The sequence below is a fragment of the Oryx dammah genome, unplaced genomic scaffold (genome assembly GCF_014754425.2).
Source record: "Oryx dammah isolate SB20612 unplaced genomic scaffold, SCBI_Odam_1.1 HiC_scaffold_9, whole genome shotgun sequence".
Taxonomy (NCBI): domain Eukaryota; kingdom Metazoa; phylum Chordata; class Mammalia; order Artiodactyla; family Bovidae; genus Oryx; species Oryx dammah.
Genome location: NW_024070193.1, coordinates 49,253,528 through 49,270,495, shown reverse-complemented (window position 1 = coordinate 49,270,495; position 16,968 = coordinate 49,253,528). Strand labels below are relative to the sequence as shown.

At 48.5% G+C, this 16,968-nt stretch overlaps 1 protein-coding gene across 1 annotated transcript in view; it reads left to right on the top strand.

Annotated features, from left to right (window-relative positions):
* The window catches only part of ITGA9 (integrin subunit alpha 9), a 367,824-nt gene that overhangs the window by 89,903 nt on the left and 260,953 nt on the right, over positions 1–16,968 (top strand). Inside the window, exon 15 of the mRNA XM_040246228.1 lies at positions 6,033–6,193. Within this exon, the coding sequence (XP_040102162.1) occupies positions 6,033–6,193 (161 nt within the window). The remainder of the gene's footprint in view (positions 1–6,032; positions 6,194–16,968) is intronic.

Genomic DNA, 16,968 nt, shown 5'->3' with positions numbered 1-16,968 from the left:
GCATCTTCAGCTGTGAGACCACCCTGAGAATGTTTTGGGGGGACTGTAAGCAGTTGACTTATAGTCATCTCTTTAGCTTTTTCTCTCCCTCGGGACCTGGTAGAGCTCAGGCATACACACAGAGAAGGGACTCCGTTTGCCTCTTCATTTTCTGTGTTGTAATGGAAAACCCACAGTTCCCGCTTGGGCACAGGACATTCAGGGCCAGCTGGTGACCCAAGCCACAGAGCGGCCACTGCGGCTTCTGGTGGCACTATGGGAAATAGAGCCGTTCTCCACGGGGGTGGCTCTGCCTTGGCCCCCATGACAGCCTAGCAAAGTCCATCCAGGAGAACGGAAACCACACCAGTTATTTTAACAGAGAGAATTTATCACTGGGAATCAGTTAGGCAGGTCATGGAGGGCCTGGTAGTGACCGCAGGAAGCTGCTTGTAGGTCTGTATGAGGGATCTTAAAGGTGGTTCCTGACCAGCCACAACACAGCACATGAAATCTTGTCAGAAATGTGAATCCTGTGTGATTCAGAAACTCAGAGTAAGGCCCAGCAACCTAGGTTTTAACAAACCTGCAGCTGGCTTGGATGTGAGAACCTCTGGTCAAGAACAACAAAGGGAAAATGTTATATGTGGGGTGGACCACTTGCTTGGGGTCATCAGAACCTGTAAGCTTGGAGAAGGGACCTGGCATCTAAACCTCAGAGGCGGGGACACTGGTTGGTGCTATTGGTATATCTCAGGGTTGCAGTGAGGCTGGCTCTAGGGCTTGGCGGGGGGTGGGCGGGGGAAGAAATGAGAATTAACTGCTGTTGGAAGCAGCTGCGTGGAAAACGGTCGCTGGGTTAAGCTGATGAGAATTCCCTTCCCCTCCTGCAGCCTTGCAGCCTCCCTCAAGCTCTGCATCTTGGCAGGGTCTCTGCTCCTTACTTGCAGACCAAGCCTGTACCTAACTTGCTGGCCAGGCTGAAGCCTAAATGCACTTGTCAGTCCTCAGAGGCTGAGACTCAAGCAGGCAATTCTGGACTATCTCCGGAGAGCTAGGTGGAAACCAGGCAGGGCTGAGCCCTAAGTGGTTGTGTTCTGTGCTCTGACCTGGCACCCCCATATTTCCGTGGCTCTCATGCAGTCTGGCGAGGCTGAGAGTGAGCAGGGGGCTTGTCCTGCCCCCAGTCAGGCAGTACAGCCAGGTCCTGAGAAATGGCACCAAGGTCATGCAAGCCAGTGGGCAGAAATAGGGTTGACACCAGGCAGCTTGTACCTAGACCCTTCCTCTGGTCCTCGGGGTGCATTTTTACTCCGGAAAGCATTTGCACATGGAGAACATTTTCTGAGCTCCTCCTGGTCTCTCAAGCAGCATGGAGATGGGCTAATGGGGCAAGTCCATGTTCTGTGAGGAGAGGGGACCCTACTGTAATTACCACCTCATTGCTTGGGGGGTGGGTAAGGAAAGTTAGGAAAGTAGAAGCAGTCTCTTTCTCCCCTCTCTGCTGGAAAACTTGAAGGGAAGCTCAGAATAAGTCTGGAAGGAGGATTTATTGGTAGAATTTCATAGCTGAAATCATGTTCTAATGGAGAATGGGAATGAATCAAAACTTGCCGGGAGCGACCAGAGCCACGTTGATGCGAGACAGCTGGCTTGCTGCTGGCCCAGGCCGGTGTGGGGGGCCCTGGGGAACCAGCTGTGGGGTAGGGAAAGGAGGAGGCTGGAAGCATGACTCCAGGCAGATCAGCTTTTCCATCAAGATGACATCATTCGACATGGCAGGGACACAGGCTGCCAGAAGGAGAGCTGAGGCTGTGCTGTGTGCCGTTGGAGCAGGCCCTAATCAGAACCAGCGCCTCCCTGGGCCTGGCTGACTGAGCTGGGGAGGCCATTGGCAACTCTGCCAGCCTGATGCTCCCATCTTCTCACAAGGCGGGCTGCTGAGCCCAGCATGCTGCCCAGCTGTTTCTCCAGCATCTCCTCTGCTGCCTGGGGTGGTGTGGGGCGGGGGGGCTTCCTTTTAGACACACTTGCGGTGGGGGCTGTTTAAAAACCACCGGTCGAACTCAGAGTCAGGATGATCTGCCCTTCTTCCCACTCCAACAGCTACCTCCTCCCTCAGGCTGGGTTTCCCATGATGTGTCTCTTGGTTTTGTTGTAAAAGAGAGATTTGATAAGATGCTAACTTCTTATTGTATAATTTAAAATACCAAAGTACGTTTTAAATCAAGGAGAAGCTCTGAGTAGGCAGTTCAAAAGATGAAATGTTTCCCAAATGATTGCACTTGGTGAATCAGATGAATCTGGTCTATCTGATTGTACACTTTCACACTTTAGAAATATCGGATAGGTGAGCTTGTTGGCATGAGTACACTCTGCCCAGAGCAGAACAGCGGTTGTGGTCCTCAGATCAGGGTTAGTGACTCAGAGCTGTTTCTCCTCTCCCTTGAGTTGCAAGAGAAATATATTGGGCCAGTGATTCTGCAGTTAGACAGGGTTTTGGGAGACTAAGCTTGATGTTTGTAAAATATCTGTACAGTTCTTGGCACATATGGAGGGTCAAATTCGTTCTGTTTTCTGGACTTGCCCCACTGTAATTCAAATTCTTGCAGAAGTAAAGCCTGTGGCAAAGATCTGGATGCACATTGTTGATTCATGGGGGGATCCCAGGAAATACCAATAGGAAAGCAGGACCTTGAGAAAAGAAGGGAAGGCAGCTGCAGTAGTCAGGGTTCACCGGAGAAACAGATTCATGAGGATATTGGATACTGTATATGTAGGTATAAGGTATTGCAGCTCAGAGGCAGTCTGGAAGCAGCATTCATTGGTTTGGGGGGCACCTTTGGTCTTTTTCCCTTAAGACCATCAACTAACTAGGTGAGGCCCACCTACATCCTAGATGGTAATCTGCTTTATTCGAAGGTGGCTCAGACGATAAAGAATACACCTGCAATGAGGGAGACCTAGCTTTGATCCCTGGGTTGGGAAGATCCCCTGGAGCGGGGCATGGCAACCCACTGCAGTATTCTTTCCAGGAGAATCCGCATGGACAGAGGAGCCTGGCAGGCTACAGTCCATGGGGTCACAAAGAGTCAGACATGACTGAGCAACTAAGCACTAACTGATGTAAATGTCAACCTCATCTAAAAAGTACTTTCACTGTGACGTTCGGATAGGTGTTTGACCAAATACCATGGCTTAGTCAAGTTGACCAGAAACCATCACGGCAGCAGAATAGAGCATGTGTTATTGAACCTGTTACGTGTTAACAGGACTGCCAGAGCGGAAGCCTGCTGGGGAAGCCTGGGAGCCAGAGTAGACACACCTCACAGTTACACCCAAGGGACCGGGGAGCTGGGGTCACGCTTTCTTGAGGGCTGTCCCAGGGGCTTTAGTCCTTGGTGCTCCTGGCCGGCTGTTCCAATGGGTGGGGCCACCAAAGCCCTTGGGAAAAGTGGTTGCAGGTGCCAGCAATTTAGAAGTTGGGTTGGACAGCAGAGGAATGGTAAAAGCTGAGAGGATGTGGGTGGGGCACGATGCCATCTGCTCTGTCTTCCTGTGCTCATTCCCACCCGGTTGTCTCTGGGCTTGGCTATTCATTGCTAACGAGGTGGTTCAAATGCTCTGTTCTCTCCATGGTCACCCTTCACGCCCAGCCCTGGAAAGGCAGCTGTGGCTCCCTCACCTGGCAGGATGGCCAAATGGAGAGTGCCGAGGGGACCCCATTTAGCAAGGTCTTCTGGCTCATCTTCAGCAATGCCCATCTCCTGTCCTGACCTTGCTAAATGGAACTTGGAAACTCACTTCATTTCTGCTTATTCTTTCTTACTGTTTGGCTGTTGCTCAGGGAAATTGTGATCAAGAGAAAGTAAATTGGCTAACGTTCAGTTCCAGATCTCTATACTTGTTTGATTCTGCTGTCTGTGCATTCAAAGAATGTGAGTTTTTGATCCAATAATGTAAAAACATACCAAGAACCACTGTGATAGGAATAGCCCAACACTGGGGATTGAGGAGAGCTCCAGATTCCGCTCTCTGGCCGGGAGCAAGTCTTCTTCCCTCTTTTTTTAAAAAGAAAAATAATTATTTTTAATTGGAGGATAATTGCTTTACTTGTTCCCTCTTGGGGCATCAGTTCCTCATCTGAAAAAATGAGGATCTTGATCGAATCGGTTCCTAGGCTTGCCTGAAAGCTTTCACATTATACAAGCCTACCTCCTTTCCTGCCCCACTGCTGTCAGAGCAATGTGTAAATCTTGTGCAGGCTCCTGTGCTTTCTCTGTTGAAGTACTTTCCTGTATGTATTCTTCTCTTTTCAATAATATCACCATTCAGGTCTCAGGTACCTCTTGGTGACCCAGCTTCACCTTGGAAATCAGCTATTTGCTGAAATAAACAAGCTGGGGCAGACCTGCCCTTGCTGACCAGGAATCTGCTGCCGTAGCCCGGCAAAGTCCCTGAGATGGCAGAGGCCCAAGAAAACCATTAAATGCATCAAAAATATGCCCTGTGGCAGCTGCCGAATGCCTATCCAGGTCACTTTCCCCCTTCATACCTTCCCTAGTGGCTGATCCCTTTGATGTTATTAAAAGGCAGAGCCATCCCCACAGCCCCAGCTCATATAGTTAAATGCTGGCAGGCGTGAGGCTACTTTTTTAGGGTACAAGAGCCCAGCTACTAGGAGGCTCGTGTGTGGAGCCAGGGCAGGGGCTGGGTCATCCGTTTTCCCACTGCTCAGCAGTCTCATCTGGTCATTCTAGGGACAGACACTCATTTTCTCTCACTTTAAAAATGCCATGCTCCCCTGAATCCACAAAGCTGCTAAGAAATAGTATTATGTAAAAAAGTGTTATGTGGTACAGAAGAGCAGTGAAATGGTTCTGTTGATACTAAAGCCATACTTACCTAATAAAACACATTGTCACATGCTTACTGACAAACTCTGAGATAATGGAGGTGAGAACTTTTGGGTTTATCCAACTGTGCATTGTGGCCGTGTTTTAAAGGCCTACATTTTGTCACAACAGGTTCTGCCACCCTGGCGTTACACCTCGAGGCACAGGTGATGAGGTTTTCTTTTTTAGGGGTGCACCTCAATACAGACCTCATGGCGGTCATGATTTTGTTGAACCAGTAGGCACCATTAAACCCTGTGGTCCCACCCCACGGCGGCCCGGGAATGAAGCTGGCTTCAGCCTCCTCAGTGTTTTCCTGCACGAAAGCTCTATGAGGGCAGGGGGTTTGCCCATGTTGTTCTTTGATGAGTCTCATACGCCTGCACGGTGCCCAGCTCAGTGGACCACGGATGGCCACAGTCCAATAGATACAGCAGGTATAGAGCCCTACTCGACATCTGTGCGATGAGTCAGAGTTACTGGGGGGAGTGATAGCTCCCTTGTGTTGGCGTATGCCCCATTTCATTATAGGAGTCAGTATTCCACGTAGCCTTGGTAGTTTCAGTGAAAGTGAAGTCGCTTAGTCGTGTCTGACCCTTTGCGACCCCGTGGACGGTAGCCCACCAGGCTCCTCTGTCCATGGGATTCTCCAGGCAAGAATACTGGAGTGGGTTGCCATTTCCTTCTCCAGTGGATCTTCCCAACCCAGGGATCGAACCCAGGTCTCCCGCATTGCAGGCAGATGGTGTAACCTCTGAGCCACCAGGGAAGCCCAGGAGTTTCAGTAGCTTCTGTTAATATTCTGTAGGTTTGCTGTGATGCCTGCCTTTTAGGACACTAATTGTGGTGGATACAGCTAACCATTGATGTGTATATTGGTGGGCTCAGTTGATAACTCATGAGGTTTAAATCAGGGGGAGCTGTGATGTGTGAGTCCAGAGAATCCCCAGGAGCCTGGTCTCTCTGGATTCTGGGAGGGGACCCTGGCTGCATACTTCTCTGTGAGATGGTATTGATCAGGGCTGCCTGACGTCAGTCCTCTGTGCAGTGTAGGGCTGCATATCATCTGAAGGGAGCATGCGACCCTCTGAGGGTGTCTGGAGGGGGCCTTGTGACTGTGTGTGTCCTCATTCACATTTTGACCTTATTCATTGGCAGGCCTGAATTACGTTCTGACGGCTGATGTGGCCAAAAAAGAGAAGAGCCAGTTGCCCAGGGTCTACTTCGTGTTGCTGGGAGAGTCCGTGGGTCAGGTCTCCGAGAAGCCGCGGCTGGTGCACTTGGAGGAGACGTGTCATCACTATGTGGCCCACGTGAAGGTCAGCTGCTTTTTCCTCAAACGTTAATCTCTGCAGATGTTCATTTGGAACTGGTGGAAACTTTTATTCTGCATTACGTATGCGCTTTCAAAATTTTATTTTACAGGGAGGAGGACATTTGTTTCTTCCTTTTTTAAAGTAGAGTCGGGCAGCTCTTTATTGATCTTCCTGCGTTGGTCTTCGCCTGTGAGAACGGCGCTTTCTGGCCTTGCCTTCTTCTTTTGGGAGGTTTCCTGTCCTCCCCGCTCTATGAGGCCCAGTAGTCTTTTCAGAGGAGAGCCACAAGAGCACACGCCTTTGGATCGCAGTGGTGCTGCGTCACACTGTACCTGATGCCTTTATCAGCGATTCATTACCTGTTACCTCGTAGTCATGGTTAAGGTGTTTTACAGCTGGTTTGATTTTTCTCTCTTGATTACTTTGTATTTATTTTAGGGGTGGATTTTATGGCCCCTTTCCCCCTCACTCTACATAAACTTTCAAAGTGTTTTTCTCCTCTTGAAATTATTTGTTAAATATACTTTGCTTCTAGTTTCTGGCAGCCAGGCTTTGATTACTTACAGAGAGGCCTGTGTGCAGACAGATACTATCGGGTTGGGAGTCTGGTGCCCGGTGCTGCAGGAACGTCCAACCACTGACTCCCTAGGTAAAGACAGACAGCATATAGGAGGACTCCCATGACCCAACAACATGGTCAGTAAGATGAATGTAGTTTTGGAGTCATACAGACCTGGTGTATGTCCTGGTTTGACATCTATGTGTCTCCGTTTCTGCATCTCTTGCCTTGAAAGGTAGTCACAGAATTAAGATTAAGTATTATATATATATGATGAAATACTCTTAAAGGGCCTTGCACAGAGTCTGCCACACAGCAGGCACTCAGCATTATTATTATTTGGTTGGATCATATGTAATTGCCAGTTTCTAACATTCTTGACTTACAAAAATGGCAATTACATGTAGTTCAATGTGTTATTATTAGCCAGTGGCTTTCTGGATGATAGCAAAAATAGTCTATGGATTGGAGATGAAGTGTCCCTCTATTATTGTGTTGTTAGTGCCAGAACAGGGGAATAACAGCTGCTTCTACATGCTTTTGGCTTGTAGATAGAGAATGCCCCACACATCCACGGCCTTTGGCCCAGAGCCTGAGTCCATGCCCCTGAGATGCTTTTCAGTGGGGCCGGGCTCTGACTCCTGCCAGGACTCGTGCTGGGGCCTGCCCAGACCAGCTGCCCTTGGCCTTATGGGTGAAGGCCTTTTATAAAGCAGTTCATGCCCTTGTTAAGCCAAGGGGCCACCCACCCCTCTGGGTCTAAGATGATGTTGGCTCATGATCACACTTGAGGGTATGAGGCTGTCGTGCCAGACACTGCCAGGCCTTTAAGGGCTTGCACTTGGTGTTTTCACACTCCCTGGAGGTGGGGTGTCTTCTCCTGGGCTCCTTATTTTTAATATTTTAAGCACTTACTTATTTATGACTGTTCTGGGTCTTCATTGCTGCAGTCTTTTCTCTAGCTGTGACGAGCAGGGGTTGCTGTCTAGTTGCTATGTATGAGCTTATCATTGTGGCGGCTTCCCTTGTTGTGGAGCAGGGGCTGCATACAGGGCACAAGGGCTTCAGAAGTTGTGGCTCCAGGCTCTAGACCACAGGTTCCGTAGTTGTGGCACAGCGCTTAGTTGCTCTGTGGCATGTGGGATCTTCTCGGGTCAGGGACTGAACCTGTGTCTTTCGCATTGGCATGTGGATTCACCACTGAGCTGCTAGGGATGTCCCCCTGGGCTTCTTTATGCTGGTCTCTTCTACAGATACTTTCCATCAGGAATCTTGTGACTTTTTGCTTTGACTGAGAGGTTAGCCCTTCCTGTGTAGCTACCGGGGTCTTGGCTGCAAGACAGGGCCTCTCAAAGCCTGCAGGACCTTTGCAGTGCTCAGAAAACAGCAATATAGAGGTGCAGGCCAGAGGCAGGACCATTTCTGTGGTGGCTTCTGAGGATTAAATAGGGAAGAGCAGAGTTGCCCAAGGCTGTTTATTCTTGTGCCTGCTGATATCTAGGGTTGCCAGACCTGGCAAATAAATATATAAGATTTCCAGTTGGACTGAATTTTCAGATAAACAACAAATCTATTTTTTAATAGTGCATGGGATATACTTATCCATAAAATTAAAAAAAATTTATTTGATAAGTTATCTGAAATTCAGATTTAACTGGGCATCGAGTTGGATGAGTCAATCTGACTGATATCCTTCCGTCCCATGAGTGGTACTTATCTCATCAATCAAAACATGACTAAAAAGAAGAGAGATTGAGATGGTGGTCAGAAGAGTTTGGAGGATGAGGGCAGGGCTCAGAAGTGCAGAGCAGGCATGTACCTCTGTGGGATTATTTGGGTCTTTTTAGGGAAGAGCAAGAGAGCAGGGCTTCAGTGAACTAGGCATCTAGAAAGTTTGGAACATAGCTGTTGCCAGATCATTTTGTCACGCAAGGAGACAGGGGTGGCGGGAGCAATCAGGAAGGCAGAAGCTTCTGATGCCTTTGTGGCTCAAGAGATGCTCGAGGTGGCTTGATAATTTATAGCCATGTGGGAAGTTTCCTCCTACCAGGCATTGTCTGGGCCATAGCAGAGGACCCTGGGGACTGGCAGAGGGACCAGCGAAGGTGAAAGCTACTGGGCTGGCTGGCTGCTTGTGCTGTGGCTCAGCTGGCCTGGCCTGTGGTTTCACCAGTTGTGGGAATACAGCTGGGAAGGCAGTGGCCCTTCTGGGGCCCAGGCGGGCTGCGGTGCTGGGGGCAGGGAATGGCAGCCTGGCCACCTCCTGGAGCGGCTCCTCAGGGTAGCAGGGCCTGAGAGCACCATGCAGCCTTCTCCGTGGGGCTGGTGCTGGGCTTTATAGACAGTGAAGGAAGAGAGATAAAAGCATTCTCGCTTATCACACGCCATATGGCACGCAGACAGGGAGGCAGGCGCGAGGGGCTGGGTGTGTTTTGTTTAGGCTATCTTTAGGTTTTTTTTTTTTTTTTCCTTTTTTCTTTAAGCCTATTCCAATCTTTTTTTCCCCGTTCGTTCTTTTCGCCCTGAAGTTTTCATTCCATATATGGTGATAAGTATCTGGATCACAGAAAGCTGCTTTGGCGGACACCTGCCTCCCAGGCTCGCCGTGTTGTCCCATGTTTTGTTCCATTCGCAGCCCTCGTGGGGCCTCCGTGTGCGCGTGCTCAGTCACTTCAGGCATGTCCAACTCTTTGCGACCCATGGGATTCTCTGCTGCTGCTGCTAAGTCGCTTCAGTCGTGTCCAACACTGTGCGACCCCATAGACGGCAGCCCACCAGGCTCTCCCGTCCCTGATATTCTCCAGGCAAGAACACTGGAGTGGGTTGCCATTTCCCTCTCCAATGCATGAAAGTGAAAAGTGAAAGTGAAGTCGCTCAGTCATGTCTGACTCTTAGCGACCTCATGGACTGCAGCCCACCAGGCTTCTCCATCCATGGGATTTTCCAGGCAAGAGTACTGGAGTGGGGTGCCATTGCCTTCTCATGGGATTCTCTAGGCAACAGTATTGCTGTAGGTTGCCATGCCCTCCTCCAGGGGAACTTCCCGACCCAGCGATTGAACTCATGTCTCTTACGTCTCCTGCACTGGCAGGCAGGTTCTTTACCACTGAGCCACCAGGGAAGGAAGTACCTAATTCTATGATAAGCTGCATCCTCCTGGGGGTGTGGGTCCATTCTCAGGGCCTCACTTGGTCAGCAGAGCCAAGGCAGTTCTAGCTGCTTCCTTGGCATCTCTCCCTCAAGAGTCCACAAGCCCCAGTGTGTCTCCACTCCTCCCTGAAACTAGCCCAGTTTGAGGGATGGCCCCCTTCTACTAGTGAAATGGTCTAGAGACCTCTGTGAGTCCCCACGGTCACCAGTGAAAATCCACACGGCTGCTCTTAGCCTCAGGGCTCTCCACGACTTGGCCTCAGTTTACCTGTCCAGCTGCATTTCCACATCACTTCACATGTGCCCTGGGCTCTTGTCAAGGTGAACTGATCCCCTTTCTTCTGGAACATGCCCCTCACACTTACCAGCCTTAGTTATTGTGTTCACCCAGCATTTCTGGCGCTCGAGTTACCACAGGCCTTGGTTTTATCTCCATGTATAACCATGTACCTACCACCTGCATGGTTTTTGCATTTTTTTGGTCTCGAACATGTACCTCCTGTGGTATTGTATTTCCTATTTTTTTTCCATTGGCTTTTTGACTCAGATGAAATAATTCGTACACTCCTGTAAGTAGAACACCAATTCTTGCCTGCCAAAAGAGAGAGAGAAGCTGTAAACATAGATACATTGAAGAGGCAACAATGTCATTGAATTCTAAGTGGGCTCCATTATTTGCTGAAGTCTCTGAAGAAGTGGCCTGCTCTTCCTGTGTGTTCAAAGGGGAAGTTATAGAGTGCTGTGGAAGTATTGAAGACATGCTGGCACTAGGCTGAACTTCCTCTCTGATGCAATCAGAAGGACTAAAGGAATATTGACTGTGAAGTAACTTTCCAAATATGTGGGTCCTTTTTTAGAGCCTGGACAATATGCCATGTGAAACCGTGCCGTGAGCCCCACCTTGGAAGCCCTTAACCCTGGTTATGCCCTGCTTTGATTAGCAGTGACTCCTTGCTCTTGCCTGCTGAAGGGTTGTCCGTGTTTGAAGGCTCAGTAAGTCATGATGTAAACATCCTCAGCCAAACGGTGTCCTTGGCTCCAGGGAGATTGCCATCAGCTTCCTGTCCACTCAGAGCCTGTTGCATGTTGTCAGACTCCTGCTTTGGGAATGAACAGCATGAGATAGATGCTTGTCAGACCCAGCTGTGCTGAAGTGGCCAACGGGGCCGGCTGGAGTCCATGGTTACAAGGAACTTCTCTGCAGGGTGGGGCTTCTCACCTCTCTTGCACCTCGGGCTGGGAGATGATGGCGTGAGATGATGAAGTGGACAGCTTTGGAAGCATGGCTGTATTCCTGCATCACTCCATGGTTTTCTGGTCTCTATATTTACCTGGACGGTAACTGTGCTGCTTTATCTTCAAGTCCTGCACGGACCCTTGAGAGAGCCAGCCCTTTATGGGGTCAGGTAGTCATGTCTGACCATCAGACCAGAGCCTTTTCAGGAGCGAGGAAAAGGGAGTGATAGTTTTGAGTCTATACAAGGGCGGTGCAGAAGCCCAGGCAAGGCTGAACAAGGGGTCAGCTGCCTCACTCCCAACTGTGGGGATCCAAGACCCCCTCCAAAGGCCTCCAGAAGACCTTTGGTGAGCAAAATCACGTGTCAGACCCTGTCAAGGGAGCCAACAACAGGATTAATGTTAAAAAAAAAAAAAAAACACTCCACACTGGACAAGGGAATATAAAAGCACATTGGCTTCTCTGAGTAGCTGCAGATGTTCAGGAGACTGGACTGTTGTGTTGCTGGAGGATTCTGCAAGGGAGTCGGGACCTTAAGCTACCGCAGGTCCTGGCCTGGCAAAGGGCGGGCAGCACACCAGCCAGCAGGCAGTCTCGGAGATCACTCCTTGGGGTCTGCCCAGGTGTTGTAGTTGTTTTCCATTTTCACATCCAAAAAAATGCCTTAGGGCCAGCTTCAGTCACATGATAGACTGTGAGTTTGCAGAGTGTTTGGATCCATCGAATGTCAATCTTCAGTGCTGTTGGAGCCTTTTATTTTCTTGTTTAAGAAACAGTTAAGGAAGACATCCTGCAGAAAGACATGGCAACCCACCCCAGTATTCATGCCTGGAGAGTTCCCATGGACAGAGGAGCCTTGCAGGGTACAGTCTATAGGTTTGCAAAGCGACCTGAAGCGACTTAGCTCACACAAGGAAGGATTAAGTTGGAGTAAAGAAAACCTCTGTGTGAGGAAGAGGAAAAAGGAAAACCCCAAGATTTTCTTCTTTAGCTGGAAAAAAAAATGCTTAAATCTCTTGATAAAATCTCTTATTAATCATCTTGATAAGTCAAAGAAATAGCCCCCCAAAAGTTGTATGTTTTGGGGAAAAGGATGCAGACCTTAGATGGAGGAGGTCATCTTAAAACTTTTTTTTTAATCAGTAATATGTGCACATAGTTACTCATTTTTAAAAACTGTATGTAAAGTTATAGAAAGAAAGGATGTCTCTCAGCACCCCCATTTCTCTCCCAAAGTTCCAATTTCTTGTACATGTCTTCCAAGAACTTGTCAGTGAATACACAAAGCTGTGTTTTACACAAATGGAAGCATACTGTGGCACACTGCTGTGCAGCTTGCTTTTTCCTTATAAAATGCCCAACAGCAGAATAGGTAAGCAGCTGTTGCCTTTTGAAAGGCTGTACAATGGAATACTACTCAGCAGTAACAAAGAATGAAGTGCTTGATATGATATGATATATATTTTTTATGATATGAATGATACGCACAGATCCCTAAATTATTATGCTAAGTGAAGGAAATCAGACTAAAAAGGCTACTACTGTGATTCTGGGGAAAAGACCAGCTCAAAAGGCAGAAAGCAGATCAGAGTTTCTGGGGTGGGAGGTGGCATCCATGCTTGGCTGCAGAGTCAGGAGGGAAGTTTGGAAGTGATAAAAATATTCTAATGGGATTGTGCTTGTCGTTATATGACTGAATACATTGATTAAAGCTCGGCAAAAAGGTTGCAGGTGGACCAGGCTTTAAGGGGAGGATCCGGAGTTCAGTTTTAGACACACTGAGTTTTATGGTGAAGTGGAGATATGTGTATAAGAGCCTGCAGTTGAAGTAGTGGTCTGGGTTATAAGTATAAATTTGAGAGTCACCAGAAACTAGTGTTTACAGCCACGAAATTTGATGAGATGACCTAGGTAGAGAGAGAGAGAGAGAGAGGAAAGGGAAGGGAAGGGAAGTGTGAGTGCTCAGTACAGTGCACCTTTCCTCTTGGTCCTAAGATGGCTGCTGAGTTCCAGCTGCTGTGCCTTCTTTCCATGCAGAAAGAAGGGGGAAGGGCCACGTGCTCTTGCCATCTGATTCCGAGGCCCTTTTCAAGGGCTCCCAATGACTTCTAGGCTTCCCAGGCAGTGCAGTGGTAAAGAATCCACCTGTCAATGCAGGAGACGCAGGCGATGCAAGTTCGATCCCTAAGTCGGGCAGATCCCTTGGAGGAGGAAATGGTAACTCTCTCCAGTATTCTTTCCTGGAAAGTCCTATGGACAGAGGAGCCGGGGGCGGGGCGCTACAGTTCATGACGTCACAAAAAGTTGGCCGTGACTGAGTGACTGAACACAGAGCACAGTGATTTCTACTAGCAACTCATTTAGTGTCCGTATCTTAAGGGAGGTTGGGAGATGTCAGTTTCAACTGTGTAGAGCTTCACTCTCTTGAGGCACTTTCTGTGACGTTGGACCTGTGCCATATCTACGCTGCCCAGTGTGGTGGCCACTACCACATATGACTGTTGAGGACTTGAACTGTAGTGAGTGCCACTGGGAAATTGCTACTTTTAATTGTAACGTGTAAATGTAAACAACCCCTTGTGGCTAGTAGCTATATATCGGGCAGTGCAGATTTCTGTTACTGTAGAATATAGAGTCTTCCCAGGACACCAGTCATTTACAGATCAAATATCATGAGCCAAGTAGAAACATAAATAACTGGGTTGAAGTCAAAATGACTGTTTCACTTTGCACTTACATTGATTAGAACCTGAGTTTTAAGAGTGCCATGGAACCTGGTCTTTCTCTCCAGGGTTCCATCATAATCGTGGGAGGAGGGAAGCAGAATTAGAAATGAGAAAGTTGGGTGGCTTACCCTGAGTTGATCATTTCAGGAGCGTCACAGTCTTGCATCTGATATTTTCTGTTTTCTTCTCCGTGGCATAAAACTGTAAAAAGTGGCAATGTCGAGGATGGAGGTATATACAATTGGTGGGTCGGGAGGGAAGGCATTTGAAGGTTTGAGACATATCAGAGAATTGCCTTCTAGGATGTAGAAGCCTGATCCTGATGCTCTTGCTAGTACTGGGTGGAGAGATTCCTTTTCAACTTCCTTTTGTGAAGCACATGAAGTATAGTCTTCCCGTGTGGATGGAAGGTGCCAGGCTGGGCTGATCTGATCTGTGCTCAGCCATGGGGTCTCAGGTGAGTGCCTCAGCTGGATTTGTGTACTTCCTCAGATGACGGTGGGAAGAAAACAGACTTCCTAGTAGGGATCTGGTGAGCACTGGGCCCCCTTTCCCTTCTCCTTAACCCGGAAATCAATTACTCTTCCCTGCTGCCTCTGCGTTTGAAATGGATCAAGACTCTTTACATAGGTGTTTGGGGGATTTTTAAAAAATGATTAGAAACAGATGGCGAAGAGAAAATAAAAAGTATGGAGCAAACAAGAAATAAATGTGGGAAGAATGTGGGAAGAGAACAACTCTCCTAGCTGACATCGTCCTCCACCTGGAACAGAGCGTGTCAGAGCTGCTGAATCGGTTTACAAAGGCTCCTTCAAGTGCAGTTTGCACACCAGTCACTCACATGCATGCGTGCTAAGTCACTTCAGTCAAGTCCAACTCTTTGCAACTCCATAGACTGTACCCCGCCAGGCTCCTCTGTCGAGTGGTTTGCCATGCCTTCCTCCAGGAGATCTTCCCAACCCAGGGACCGAACCCACGTCTTTTATGTCTCCTACATGGGCAGATGGGTACCACTAGTGCCTCTTTGGACCTCTTTCAGTCCTGATGTGGCAGGTCTTGTGAATTTCTAACCAGCTCCCCAGTGATACCGATGCTGCCGGTCCATGGACCATGCTCTGAGAACCAAGGAGCTAGAAAACATAGGTTCTGGTGGTTATGCTCTGGCTTCCTTTGGATCTTGTGCGATCCTGGGGCTCATGCTGATGCTTTAGTAACAGAGGGCACATCTCTCATGGGAGGGCTGGTGCAGGCTGTGATTTCTTCCTTGTTCCCTCACTGCCTGTTGTTTGCAGGACAGTGTTGTCAGCAGTCAATTTACTGAGCACAAGTCTTTCCGCATTTCTGTTTAACTTCACTGGAGTGTTTTGGGCATGACCATGTCAGAAATCTTTCTCTTTCACAAAGACTAGGACCTTCTTGAAGTACATGCTTTTATTAAGCAGAATGTGCTGTGCTGGGCTTAGTCACTCAGTTGTGTCCGACTCTTAGCAACTCCATGGACTGTAGCCAGCCAGGCTCCTCTGTCCATAGGGATTCTCCAGGCATGAATACTGGAGTGGGTTGCCATGCCCTCCTCTCAGGGATGTTCTGAACTCAGGAATCGAACCCAGGTCTCCTGAGAATTCTTTACCATCTGAGCCACCAGGGAAGCCCATGAATACTGGAGTGGGTAGCCTATCCCTTCTCCAGAGGATCTTCCCAACCCAGGAATTGAACCAGGGTCTCCTGCATTGCAGGCAGATTCTTTAGTAGCTGAGCCACAGGGGAAGTCCATTAAGCAGAATAATTATGATTTTTTTTTTTTGGCACCATCTCTTGGGGGCAAACAGAGAATGAGAAATCAGCTTAGAGATCATCTGAGTTCTTCCTATGAGCAAATTGATGCTCACATGCATTTTTTCCCCAGGCAGGTTATAGCAGGCACCATCTCAGTCCTCAGCTTTGCCCTTCATCCCACGTGTCTCTACTTTCAGTTCAGTTCTGCACACATCACTGCTTTGCTGACCTCTGCCCGGGTGTGCACCTGTTGTCTCACATGGTCATTGTTGGTTACACTTTCCCTCTCAAAGCCTTCCAATTTGGATGAAAAGTTATGTATGCCACTGCATTTATGGAGCACCCACTGTGTGCCAGACACCAAAGAGATGGAGAGCCCTGGGGAGATGGAGAAGGCGGGACTCGGCCCTGCCTTCAAGTAACTCTTGGTCTGCTGGGGCATCTGTTCTGGATGCCAGTCAGGCAGCCCCAGGCCTTCCAGTCTTTTTGCTTTCCCTCTTGTTGCCCTCCCCGACCTTCACCGGTGCAGACCTTACCTCCCTCTCTAGGTCCAGCTTTAGTGAGGCTCCTTCTGCAAAATGGCTGCCCACTGCCGCCTGATACCCCCAACCGCCCTTCTGTCTTCCTGTCCCCGGGCTCAGATGTGGGCCTTTCCCCTGCCGGTGTTACTTGATGTCTTAGTCTGCTCGGGCCATCATAAGAAAGACCACAGACGAGGTGGCTTAAGCAACAGAGTTTACTTGTCACGCTTCCGGAGGCTGGAAGTATGAGGTTGAGGGGTCAGCAGGGCTGGTTTCTCCTGAGGCCTCTCTCCTTGGCCTTAGATGGCTGCCTTCTCCGGGTGTCCTCTTGCTGATTTCTCTCTGTACTTGTCTGTGTCTAATCTCTTCTTCGTATAAGAATAACAGTCCTACTGGATTTGGGCCCACCCTAAAGACCCCATTTTAACTTAATTACCCTCTCTCCAAATCTGGTCCCATTCTGAGGTACAAGAGGTTGCAGATTCAACATATGAATTTGAGGGAACACATTTCAGCCCATGACACTTTCATACTAGTTTTTAGCCTTCCCTGTTAGATTACCGGCTCTTCTGGGTCAGGGATATTTGGCGTAGTATGAACTAGGCTCCCCAAATGCTCGTCAAATGACTGATCAGGTTCTTTTGTTTCAACTTGAAGACTTAAAAAAAAAATTGAGGTATAGGTAATTTATAATGTGTGATTAGATTCTTGATGTCATTTCTTCCTTATAGTCCATTTCAAGGGTTGAGTGGAATTAATGGATCGAACTTCAAAGGAGCAATTATTTTTTTGTCTGATGTAATGAATCA